Consider the following 13,747-nt stretch of genomic DNA (forward strand, 5'->3'; position numbering starts at 1 on the left):
TTCACACTGAGCACATGTGACAGACGTGACAGAGTCTGGAGACGCCGTGGAGAGAGATCTGCTGCCTGCAACATCCTTCAGCATGACCGGTTTGGCAGTGGATCAGTAATGGTGTGGGGTGGCATTTCTTTGGAGGGCAGCACAGTCCTCCATGTGCTCGCCAGAGGTAGCCTGACTGCCATTAGGTACCGAGATGAGATCCTCAGATCCCTTGTGAGACCATATGCTGGTGCGGTTGGCCCTGGGTTCCTCCTAATGAAGGACAATGCCAGACCTCATGTGGCTGGAGTGTGTCAGCAGTTCATGCAAGATGAAGGCATTGAAGCTATGGACTGGCCCGCCCGTTCCCCAGACCTGAATCTGATTGAGCACATCTGGGACATCATGTCTCGCTCCATCCACCAATGTCACGTTGCACCACAGACTGTCCAGGAGTTGGCGGATGCTTTAGTCCAGGTCTTGGAGGAGATCCCACAGGAGACCATCCGCAACCTCATCAGGAGCATGCCCAGGCATTGTAGGGAGGTCATACAGGCACGTGGAGGCCACACACAATACTGAGCCTCATTTTGACTTGTTTTAAGGACATTACATCAAAGTTGGATCAGCCTGTAGTGTGTTTTTCCACTTTAATTTTGGGGGTGACTCCAAATCCAGGCCTCCATTGGTTAATAAATTTGATTTCCATTGATGATTTTTGTGTGATTTTGTTGTCAGCACATTCAACTTTGTACAGAACAAAGTATTCAATGAGAATATTTCATTCATTCAGATCTAGGATGTGTTATTTGAGTGTTCCCTTTATTTTTTTGAGCAGTGTATTTATGACCTTGGGATTCCCGTGCCAGTCCAGCTGCTAGAACGAGGATTACCTGCTGAACTGGAAGCGCTGGTGGGTCAGGAAGCTGATGGTGTATTCAAGGCCGGAGAACAGGAAGAGGTACAGGAAGTAGACGAGGCCCAGGACACGGAGATTCTGCAGACCTTAGTATAGAAAAGACATGATGTACAGTCAGACTATCATCATAGAAAATCAGAGAATCCATCAGAATTATTCTTTAAAAGGGATATCACCTAGCCACAAGATAGATCTATGGTCGTTTGGGGGGTTGAATGCTAGGACCTCCACCGATCATGAGAAAGGAGGTCCCAAAGTCCACTGTGTGAATGGAGTGTTAGTGACATGTGCGGCCACCACCCCAGGAGTTACAGACAGTGGGTGCGTGCCACTCCAGGAGTTACAGACAGGGAGCACGTGCGACCGCCACTCCAGATGTTACAGACAGGGAGCACGTGCGACCGCCACTCCAGATGTTACAGACAGGGAGCACGTGCGACCGCCACTCCAGATGTTACAGACAGGGAGCACGTGCGACCGCCACTCCAGATGTTACAGACAGGGAGCACGTGCGACCGCCACCCCACGAGTTATAGACAGGGAGCACGTGCTACCGCCACTCCAGATGTTACAGACAGGGAGCACGTGCTACCGCCACTCCAGATGTTACAGACAGGGAGCACGTGCGACCGCCACTCCAGATGTTACAGACAGGGAGCACGTGCGACCGCCACTCCAGATGTTACAGACAGGGAGCACGTGCGACCGCCACTCCAGATGTTACAGACAGGGAGCACGTGCTACCGCCACTCCAGATGTTACAGACAGGGAGCACGTGCTACCGCCACTCCAGATGTTACAGACAGGGAGCACGTGCTACCGCCACTCCAGATGTTACAGACAGGGAGCACGTGCGACCGCCACTCCAGATGTTACAGACAGGGAGCACGTGCGACCGCCACTCCAGATGTTACAGACAGGAAGCACGTGCGACCGCCACTCCAGATGTTACAGACAGGGAGCACGTGCTACCGCCACTCCAGATGTTACAGACAGGGAGCACGTGCTACCGCCACTCCAGATGTTACAGACAGGGAGCACGTGCGACCGCCACTCCAGATGTTACAGACAGGGAGCACGTGCGACCGCCACCCCACGAGTTATAGACAGGGAGCACGTGCGACCGCCACTCCAGATGTTACAGACAGGGAGCACGTGCGACCGCCACTCCAGATGTTACAGACAGGGAGCACGTGCGACCGCCACTCCAGATGTTACAGACAGGGAGCACGTGCTACCGCCACTCCAGATGTTACAGACAGGGAGCACGTGCTACCGCCACTCCAGATGTTACAGACAGGGAGCACGTGCTACCGCCACTCCAGATGTTACAGACAGGGAGCACGTGCTACCGCCACTCCAGATGTTACAGACAGGGAGCACGTGCGACCGCCACTCCAGATGTTACAGACAGGGAGCACGTGCGACCGCCACTCCAGATGTTACAGACAGGGAGCACGTGCGACCGCCACCCCACGAGTTATAGACAGGGAGCACGTGCGACCGCCACTCCAGATGTTACAGACAGGGAGCACGTGCGACCGCCACTCCAGATGTTACAGACAGGGAGCACGTGCGACCGCCACTCCAGATGTTACAGACAGGGAGCACGTGCTACCGCCACTCCAGATGTTACAGACAGGGAGCACGTGCTACCGCCACTCCAGATGTTACAGACAGGGAGCACGTGCTACCGCCACTCCAGATGTTACAGACAGGGAGCACGTGCTACCGCCACTCCAGATGTTACAGACAGGGAGCACGTGCTACCGCCACTCCAGATGTTACAGACAGGGAGCACGTGCGACCGCCACCCCACGAGTTATAGACAGGGAGCACGTGCGACCGCCACTCCAGATGTTACAGACAGGGAGCACGTGCGACCGCCACTCCAGATGTTACAGACAGGGAGCACGTGCGACCGCCACCCCACGAGTTATAGACAGGGAGCACGTGCGACCGCCACTCCAGATGTTACAGACAGGGAGCACGTGCTACCGCCACTCCAGATGTTACAGACAGGGAGCACGTGCTACCGCCACTCCAGATGTTACAGACAGGGAGCACGTGCGACCGCCACTCCAGATGTTACAGACAGGGAGCACGTGCGACCGCCACTCCACGAGTTATAGACAGGGAGCACGTGCGACCGCCACTCCAGATGTTACAGACAGGGAGCACGTGCGACCGCCACCCCACGAGTTATAGACAGGGAGCACGTGAAATCATTGCTCTATTCACTAACACTTCATTCACACAGGGGACTTTGGGACTCCTGTTCAGCGGAGGTTCCTGCAGTCGAACACCCAGCAATCATGTAGGCGACAACCCCTTCTACATCATTTGGTAGGGATAATGATCCTATACTACCATGTATGCTGGGGGGCATAGCCAACGTGCCACCTCACATTGCCCCTACAGATCTGTCCCAGGACTGTCAGATGCTTATTCATCTGCTTCTTCCTATTTTTGTAAGAGTGACATCTGATATAAAGGCCTACCATGGAGAAAAAAGATGAGCACAGGGCAACAAACTGGACTAGAGGAAAAAAAGGCAAGTTTGATTAAACCCATGCCCAAGGGTCACTATAGGTATATACATGCAGTGTGCAGTTATTGCATATAGTGCAGATAATGCCCATTTTCCAAGAATTCACAGTTAATGTAATGTCTACCATTTCCTATCATTACAGTTACAGCTATAGGTGAACGGACATTAGCAGATGAGATCTGTGGGATTGAACCATTTGTAGAAAACACCTATGATAATTACTATGAGTGCACCACCTGCTGGTAACAACAGGAATTACAACTCAAAATTACTATGGCCATAAATTACACAATTTCCATATTACTATTAATCATGGTGACCTGTGATGTTGTGATGTTGTGATAAATTATCAGATTTCTTGTGGAAATTCTGCATTTTCTATATATTACTTAAATTGTATTTGTTTCCAGAATCTACAATACACACCGCATATATTATTAATTAGATCTTACACATTTTCTCAGTAAGTACACCCACCTCAGAATGGCTGTAGAATTCTGATGATAAAATTTCAATATCAGGTGTAAAAACTTTCAAAAATGATTTTACATCCATTCTAAAAGGTGAATTTTCAAAGCAAGTACACCAGCCCTGTCAGGCCTATTTTAATAATGTGTTTAGTTTGTATGGTGAAAACTGGCATCAGAGCTACTTTAATAGCAAAAGCAACAGAGAACGATAATATGGATAAAAACCCTTAAAGGGAGATCCAGCATTAGCTGTGAGCTGGATGTCGGACCATCCGCACTTTTGGTGGATATCTATGCATTTCTATATTTTTACCATTTACTACGGCAGCCCGTTATTACTCGGGTATTTCCATATCTCAAAGTTTTGCTTTCAGCCCTTCTTCCCCCTTCCAAATGGATCTCATATAGTGACTGGTGTCTTACCAGTATGTATAAGAGCTGTTGATTCATCACTGCTTAAAGGGGTATTCCAGCTACAAACACTTATCACTCAATGTCTCCTGCTTAACGACCATGGCAAAAAAGTCTTAATGGAGGGGCTATAAGGCATGTAAGTTACCCCACTCATTCAAACTTTATTTGGATGCCCGCAATAGGGTGCTTCTAGGTTTTAGTAATTGGTGGCAATTTGACAATCGAATGGATAGGTAATACAAGTTTACAGCTGGAATACCCCCCTTTAATTAGGCATATTTATTAATCAGAGCTCTGGGTGACATCCCCGACATCCCCAAAGGGAACAGAGTCATCACCACTACTATTACCACCCAGTTTCTCCATTATCCTCATGACTTCGGATATATTAAAAGGACACAGCCTTAGGAAAAGCGAGGCAGCCATCATGATGATTGGTGGACTAAACTAAACCTTATTTATTTATTTTTTTTATAATTGTATCCAGCATAGATGGTTCTGAAAGTTTTTAAACCACTTTATTAGTGGGATTTGGCTTCATTTCTGTGGGAAAAAAAAATTGCATGCAAGTGGCTTCCAAGTCCAGGCTTTTCCCCAGTCTATTTGCCTGCCTTCAGCTGCACTGATATCAGAACGTACTCCTTTGGGGTACAGATGCTGGCAATGAGGGGATCAGTACCCATCTCATCCTTGGAGTCTTCTGATTCTGCAGGAGGTTGTTCTGATAAGTAGAACACTAAGAAAACGACAACAGATGGTGAGTGACCCATCACTGCCATCATCTGTACTCCCAATGAGTAGGTCCTGATATCAATGCAGCTGAAGGCAGGAAAATAGACTGGGGAAAAGATGGAGGTTCGGAAGCCGCTTACATCCATTTTTATTTTATTTATTTTTTTTATTTTTAATTTTTTTTTACAGGAATGAAGACAAATCCCCTAATAAAGTGACTTACAACATTTTTCATGCTGGACAAAATTAATGAAACATTTTTTTAAAAGTTTATTCTCTGACAGATCTGTAATTAAACGGATAAAGGTAATTCAGATAATTCACATCACAAGGTTTTTTTTTCCTTGAACATACTTTCCTGGGAAGGACGGTCTTTTCTTCTCGTTACAGCAGAGAATTGGAATAGGGACACCGGGCTGAGCAGGTCGGAAGCTCCTTGAAATCCAACCATCATGGAGGAAACCTAAAAAATACAAGCAGAAATGGTATGCCTTCTAGACAATGCTCTGTGAGCTACTCCCGGCTGATACGTTTTATTTGCACTGATACATTATAGCAAACTATAAAAATATAGGAAGAAAATTTGCAATGTTGATGTGTTTATCTCAAAGACTATTGCCTATGTCATTATGGCAAATATTCAGCATTAAAAAGTCTTAGGCTTTTGGTTAAGTTCCCACCGTAAATTGCATTTTTGATGCTGCGTATTTTTGCTGGGTCTTACAGTTCCAGCAAAGTGGATGGGATTTATAGAAATCTCATGCCCATTGTTTGGGGGCTTTTTTTTTTTTTTAAGTTGCATAACTGATCTGCGGTGCATGTTTTAGACCTGCAACATGTCAATTACACTGAGCTTTATGTACAGATTTTACCCACTGTATTGCATTAGATGGGGAAAATCTGCAGGTTAAAAAAATGTATATATGTTTTTAGTGTGTTTCTGCTTTGGAAAAGCAATAAAAACACATGTAAAAAAATGCACACAAAAACACAATGAAACAAAATGCAAGTTACCCAATTGGGGTAGAATTGCTGCAGAGAATCTGCAACATCAAAAAAACTCACTGAATACTCATGGGAGCGTAACCTTCACACATTCAGTATTTTATATCAGTATTTGGGTTCTATTTGTGAAGAGTGACATGTCAAGCCTGGCATGTCAGAGTGAGGAGACGTAAAAGCCATGCAGGCTCCTTTGGGAAATTAAATATTCAGAGAGGAAGAAGACTAGAACTCTAGAGCCACCTATTGGAAGCAGGAATTCTAAAAGTCATTATCGACCCTGTCAGACCGCTCCTGCTGGGGATTCAGCAGCCTCTGCTGATGTCCTGTCGACAGAGCGGCTGCTTCTTTTCCGCTCCGCTCTATTAACAGGAAGGGACTTTGATGTCATTCTGATTGACAGCTTGATTCCTGCTGTCTAACTGGGGGAGCAGACCAGGGCCGGCGTCAGTACCTGGCACACCCGGGCAAGTGTCGCGGCCCTGAGCAGGTGGGGGGGCCCACTCGCCGTCAGGCACCCCACCGTGCTATGGGACCCGTGAGCGGAGGAGAGCGGTGCCAGCGGCCGCTCCCCCCACTTGCTCAGGGCCCCGGCGCAATACTTACCTCTCCCCGTGCCTCCGCAGCAGCTCCTGTCTCTTTCGTGGCTGCTGCACAGTGATGTCTTTACACCGCACCCTCCCCTGAGCCATCACAGCGCAGAACGGGAAGACGACAGCGCGCGTGAGGAGTCCGGAGCAGCAGCAGCAGGTGAGAAGTAAGGTGAGTATTTGATTTTTTTTTTAGTGTATGGAGGCGTGGGACATTATAAGGGAGGGGGGGGTGGTGTGACATCCTGCATGGGGCATTATAAGGGAGGGGGGGTGACATCCTGCATGGGACATTATAAGGGAGGGAGGGGGGGTGTGACATCCTGCATGGGGCATTATATGGGTGTGTGACATCCTGCATGGGGCATTATAAGGGAGGGGGGCGAGGAGTCCGGAGCAGCGGCAGCAGGTGAGAAGTGAGGTATTTGATTTTTTCTTTATTGTATGGAGGCATGGGGCAATATAAGGGAGGGAGGGGGGGTGTAACATCCTGCATGGGGCATTATAAGGGAGGGGGGGTGTGTGTGTGACATCCTGCATGGGGCATTATAACGGAGGGGGGGGTGACATCCTGCATGGGGCATTATAATGGAGGGGTGTGTGTGACATCCTGCATGGAGCATTATAATGGATGGGGGGTGTGACATCCTGCATGGGGCATTATAAGCGAGGGGGGGGTTGTCATCCTGCATGGGGCATTATAAGGGAGGGGGTGTGTGACATCCTGCACGGGGCATTATAATGGAGGGGGGGGTGACATCCTGCATGGGGCATTATAATGGAGGGGGGGGGTGACATCCTGCATGGAGCATTATAATGGATGGGGATGTGTGACATCCTGCATGGGGCATTATAAGGGAGGGGTGTGTGTGACATCCTGCATGGGGCATTATAATGGAGGGGGGGTGTGTGACATCCTGCATGGGGCATTATAATGGAGGGGGGGGTGACATCCAGCATGGGGCATTATAATGGAGGGGGGGGTGACATCCTGCATGGGGCATTATAATGGAGGGGTGTGTGTGACATCCTGCATGGAGCATTATAATGGATGGGGGGTGTGACATCCTGCATGGGGCATTATAAGCGAGGGGGGGGTTGTCATCCTGCATGGGGCATTATAAGGGAGGGGGTGTGTGACATCCTGCACGGGGCATTATAATGGAGGGGGGGGTGACATCCTGCATGGGGCATTATAATGGAGGGGGGGGGGTGACATCCTGCATGGAGCATTATAATGGATGGGGATGTGTGACATCCTGCATGGGGCATTATAAGGGAGGGGTGTGTGTGACATCCTGCATGGGGCATTATAATGGAGGGGGGGTGTGTGACATCCTGCATGGGGCATTATAATGGAGGGGGGGGTGACATCCAGCATGGGGCATTATAATGGAGGGGTGTGTGTGACATCCTGCATGGGGCATTATAAGGGATGTGTGACATCCTGCATGGGGCATTATAAGGGAGGGTGTGTGACATCCTGCTTGGGGCATTATAAGGGAGGGGGGTGTGACATCCTGCTTGGGGCATTATAAGGGAGGGGGTGTGACATCCTGCTTGGGGCATTATAAGGGAGGGGGTGTGTGATATCCTGCATGGGGCATTATAAGGGAGGGGGGGTGACATCCTGCATGGGGCATTATAAGGGAGGGGGGGTGTGACATCCTGCATGGGGCATTATAATGGAGGGGGGGGTGACATCCTGCATGGTGCATTATAAGGGGGGGGTGACATCCTGCATGGGGCATTATATGGGGGGGGACGGGGACAGCCTGCATGGGGCATTATGTGGGGGGAACAGCCTGCATGAGGCATTATGTGGTGGTGGGGGGGGGGGGGGAACAGCCTGCATGGAGTGTTATATGGGGGCCAGTATTCTGTATGGAGCATTATATGGGGGCCAGTATCCTGTATGGAGCGTTATATGGGAGCCAGTATACTGTGTGGAGCGATTCGCCCGTTTGAGCTATTTTGGAATTTACAATAGATATCGGTCATGTAATGTAAGAAGTGAAATCTTTGGCCTTGTACTAGATATATAATTTCTCTGCGGTATCTGTGCATCATGAATTGTGGTATGTGTTAAAGGGGCTCACTGAGACTCTTTCACCCAGGGCCCACAAAAAACTGCAGCCGGCCCTGGAGCAGACTGTCAATCAGAATGACATCGGACATCCCGAACAGAGCAGAAAAGAAGCAGCTGCTCTGTCGACAGGACGTCAGCAGAGGCAGCTGAATCCCTGGCAGCAGCGCTCTGTGACCGCTCTGTGCCGGGGATGAATGGCACCGTGCACAACAGGCTGGTAGGTAGCCTGTTCGTGCTTAGGCACATTTTTAGTTTTTCACAAAGTCCCAGATATCCCCTTTAAACCTTCACTGTGGACAAGAACTTTTCCCAGTTCCATTACAGCAAAGAAATAGAACAATGGGAAACCGATGCAGAAAGTTTATAGAACTTTTTACTTCAACTGGAATCTGTTACTTTCCAGCTACACACCCCACATAGGAGTCCTGATTGAGATTCCTCCAGCTAAGCAAAAGCCATCAATTCAGAGACTAATCAGGAATGAAGTTTCTTCCCTGACTGACAAAAATGCAGAGACCACAACACCCACATTCCTGCTTCATGACGGCACAGCTCACATTGTAAGTATCATGTGCAGTCGTGTAGGGAGAAATGAAGACTCTTTGATCACTGTGCATGTAATGTATGGAAGTGCTGGGTCCCTGAAAACCTACTCTTAAGAAAGCTGTCCCTACTCCCCAATATACATGAACAGGTCGGTTGAGTGTTTGTGCATTCCTAATGGGGATAGTAGAGTAAATAGTAACAAAAAGGATCGCTCTACCTGATCATCCTCTTCCAACATTACATCGTGGAAAAGTTGGGAGCCCCCCATACACATCAAATGCCCGAAATAGGAGGGCTCAGACAACTTTATTCCACAGTGTATTTTTTTTTTTATTGTACTGACTTATATAGCGCCATTTATTCCACAGCTCTTTAAATACATTATCGGCACAGTTCCCATTGGGGCTCACAATCTACATTCCCCATCAGTAGGTCTTTGGAGTGTGGGAGGAAACCCACGTAAAGACGGAGAGAACATATAAACTCCTTGCAGATGTTGTCCTTGGTGGGATTTGAACCCAGGACCCCAGCGCTGCAAGGCTGCAGTGCTAACCACTGAGCCACCATGCTGCCCATGGAGGATGGGTATGTGGGCCTTAGTAATTGTTCTTCACTTTGAGGGTCCCAAATATGAAACCCCCTGTACTATTACCTATTCGGGTATATGAATTTTTTTTTTGTTCTTAAGGTTTCAGGTGACCATGTCTTACCCGGTTCTTCTTGGGAAGGGTCTCTGGAAGAAGTAGAAATATAAATAACAGATCAATAACGGCAAAGAAGAGAGCGAGGAGGGCCGGCTTTACATAGAAGAGCTCTCCACCCGTCAGGTTCACTGCAAAGTAAGCTCCCACCACGGGGCCGATGGTAAAACCCAATGAAAAGGCCACACCAATCACTGCCTGTGAAAAAAAGCGGATTTTTCATAAAACTACATGTGTTCAATAATTTTCTCTTAGCAGCTGCACATACAGGCTAGTCATTTTTTGAATGCAGCATGGCTTTCAACAGAAGTTTAAGGGTGGTCCCAACAAAGCAAGCTATCCCCTATCCAAAGGATAGGGGATAGCTTGCCGACTGCTCAGCCCCCACATCGATGCAGAAAATGGGGCTCTGATATGTCCGAATAGAATGGAGCAAGCTGGTCACCACTACATGCATGGACTAGAGGACTGCTGGAGAGAACAGAGCTCCGTTCTCAGCTTTGGTTGGGGGTCCATGTGAAACATCAAGTTATTACCTTTGTGGGGCCCATTATTCTGTATGGAGGGCTATGGGGAGTGCATTATTCTGTATGGAGAGCTATGGGGAGTGCATTATTCTGTATGGAGGACTATGGGGAGTGTATTATTCTGTATGGAGGACTATGTGGGGCGTGCATTATTCTGTATGGAGGACTATGTGGGGCGTGCATTATTCTGTATGGAGGACTATGTGGGGCGTGCATTATTCTGTATGGAGGACTATGTGGGGAGTGCATTATTCTGTATGGAGGACTATGTGGGGAGTGCATTATTCTTATGGAGGACTATGTGGGGAGTGCATTATTCTGTATGGAGGACTATGTGGGGAGTGCATTATTCTGTATGGAGGACTATGTGGGGAGTGCATTATTCTGTATGGAGGACTATGTGGGGAGTGCATTATTCTGTATGGAGGACTATGTGGGGAGTGCATTATTCTGTATGGAGGACTATGTGGGGAGTGCATTATTCTGTATGGAGGACTATGTGGGGAGTGCATTATTCTGTATGGAGGACTATGTGGGGAGTGCATTATTCTGTATGGAGGACTATGTGGGGCCTATTATTTTGTATGGAGGACTATGTGGGGCCTATTATTTTGTATGGAAGACTATGTGGGGCCCATTATTGTCCAAGTTTTTCATTTTGGCCCTCTGTGTGTTTAAGTTTGACATCCCTGCCTTATAGCCTTGCCTCAAATTGTTGGTCCATAAATCATAAAGTGTGTCTTGCCACTCATACACCGAGCATCCATTACACTTACCATGCCTTTACTACGGTCTTTAAGAGAGGGCAGGTCAGCGATGATAGCCGTGCACAGGCTGACATTTCCTTTGCTCAATCCTCCGATGATGCGTGAAATCAGGAAAACACCAAAGCTTCTTGAGATGGCCCATAAAGCGTAGGAAAGAATTAATCCAACCTGCCGGAGGAGATAACATTATCATAAATATGTTCAGTGTGGGGCGAAAGTATTATGTTTTAAGGTATAATCTCAAATATAATTATATAATACAATCATTAAATTATACCATATATAATATGGTATAAAGAAAACACAACAACATTTATTAATTCGAGGTTGTCTTGTCTAAATGACCATACTGCGGCAATATTATATTCCATTTACTATGATGTTCCTGCCCAGAGACCAGATCTTGTAGCTACACATTTCATGTGACAAATAAATATAGTATGTATTCATTTATGCATTGAAGGGATTTTCTTAGGACCATTTTTAAAAGCCATAATTGATTGGCGGGGGTCCGACCTCTGGGATAGTAATAATTGGTATGGTGGAGGTCCGGTGGCACTTGCATTAATTCTATGCTCCTTCATTATTTGCATGGGCACAGCACCTGTCCGTACAAATGGCTGGTACTGGCACCGTAGCTCATCACATTAAGCTGAATGGAACAAGCAGTGGGATATGTCCGGTCCATTAGGTTATGTTTACGTCATTCTCTTTGTAGGAGACTGGTTGGTGGTTTGTTAGAGGCATCAAAAGAAAAAAAATCATTACAAGAGTCACACTGGATCTGACACCAGATATCACAATACAAACTGCATACAATATGAAAGAGATCTCTTCCACCTGATGAGTCTGCTGTACTTACTTTGAAAATTCATGTCAGCATGGCTGTGTAATCCCTTTGAAAAATTTCCCTGCCTAATATTAAAACTAAGAATTTTAGTTGAAGTCATAAAATGTTCATGATTATTTCAGGATCATACAGCCGGTTTAAAATGGACTTTTATAGTAAGTCACATGCTTTACCAGGTCAAAGAGATACATTTAGCAATGTATGCAGTGTGTATTGTGAAAAGTGGTGAACAATCACCACAATTGGTTACAAACAACACAAACTGTAGATTCTGTGCCCAAAGTGTGAACGCATTAGGATCTTTTGCGTCCAAGTAAGTAAACTTCTGTCCTTTCATTCTCCTCCACCTCCTCAGCACAGTCACTGGCCACCACCTACAAGCCCATAACCCAGCCATCATGGATATAGCTACTGTGCCAAGGATATCAAATTATGGTTTTTGTTACAAATGGAGAGGCGGTGGGAATGTTCCCTTAGTTATCTGGAGTCCGTTTGGTGGAGGTGTGAATTGTGTCCATGTAGCGAGTCATAAATCCAGGTGTTACATTGAGTCCAGATAACTAAGGCTATGTGCCCACGATGCAGAAATGCTCCGGATTTTTCCTGAGCGTTTCTGCATCTCCCTGGCAGAAAAAACCCATGCGGATTGTAGATGCGGATTGTAGATGCATTTTTCCTGCCGGGGACATGGGATGTGAAGCGTTCTACACTTGCATTTCCGCATGCGGGTTGACAAGCGCTTTCCAAGCGATTTTAGCATCACTTGGAAAGTGCTTGTCAACTTAGTCACACTATATAAATCCATGCAAACGGCATGGATTTATATTGTGTGACCCCAAAGAATGGTTAGAAATAAAAAAATAAATCTATACTTACCTTCCCTCCGTCCTGGCTGCCAGCACATCGCGGTACACTGAAGGACCTGCCGACGTCAGCGTCGCGTGACCCGTCACATGACTATGACATCAGCGCAGGTCCTTCAGTCCATCACGATCTGCCGGCATGAGAGGACGAGCGCACCGGGGGCCGCCAGAAGGTAAGTATATATTTATTTTTTATTTTATTCTTTTTTTTTTTTTTTTTTTTTTTTTTTTACAGTTTTCTATGGTACCTGGGTCTGGAGGAGAGTCTCCTCTCCTCTAGACCTGGGTACCATCCGCACATTGAACGCTTATATTCCGCATGTACTTATCTAGTGAAGCGGAATGCATGCGTTCTAATGCAAGTCAATGGCGGCGAAAACGCAGTTTTGGTAGTGCTGCGTTTTTTTTCTGCAATGATAATCCGCAGCGGAAATTTCCGCAGCATGTGCACATGCGGATTATCATTGTGGAACATGGCAGGCCTTCTACCATGCGTTTTTTAAGCGTTTCTGCCGCTGCAGAAACGCTTAAAAAACGCATCGTGGGCACACAGCCTAAGAGAACATTCCCACTGTCTCTCTATTTGTAGCAAAAACCCTAATTTGATTTCCTTGGCTTATCTTTAGGAAGCATCATCCTTTCCATCTCATAAACAAATCTACTGTTGTACTCTTGTCTTTTTAATTCATTTGTAATCCAGCCTGAAGAAGCCTCTGTGCTCTGAAAGCTTGCAAAAGCATAGAGCTG

The 13,747-nt window shown here is 47.1% G+C and overlaps 1 protein-coding gene across 2 annotated transcripts in view; it reads right to left on the minus strand.

Annotated features, from left to right (window-relative positions):
- Positions 1 to 13,747, minus strand: part of MFSD10 (major facilitator superfamily domain containing 10) — a 56,750-nt gene that overhangs the window by 30,783 nt on the left and 12,220 nt on the right. For both annotated transcript variants that reach the window (XM_073657213.1, XM_073657219.1), the window contains 4 exons: positions 11,297 to 11,455; positions 10,003 to 10,191; positions 5,420 to 5,528; positions 873 to 984 (listed from right to left, as the gene is read on the minus strand). In XM_073657213.1, the coding sequence (XP_073513314.1) occupies positions 873 to 984; positions 5,420 to 5,528; positions 10,003 to 10,191; positions 11,297 to 11,455 (569 nt within the window). The remainder of the gene's footprint in view (positions 1 to 872; positions 985 to 5,419; positions 5,529 to 10,002; positions 10,192 to 11,296; positions 11,456 to 13,747) is intronic.

The sequence above is a fragment of the Phyllobates terribilis genome, unplaced genomic scaffold, assembly GCF_046119375.1.
Source record: "Phyllobates terribilis strain yellow unplaced genomic scaffold, ASM4611937v1 Scaffold_1__5_contigs__length_1240528914, whole genome shotgun sequence".
Taxonomy (NCBI): domain Eukaryota; kingdom Metazoa; phylum Chordata; class Amphibia; order Anura; family Dendrobatidae; genus Phyllobates; species Phyllobates terribilis.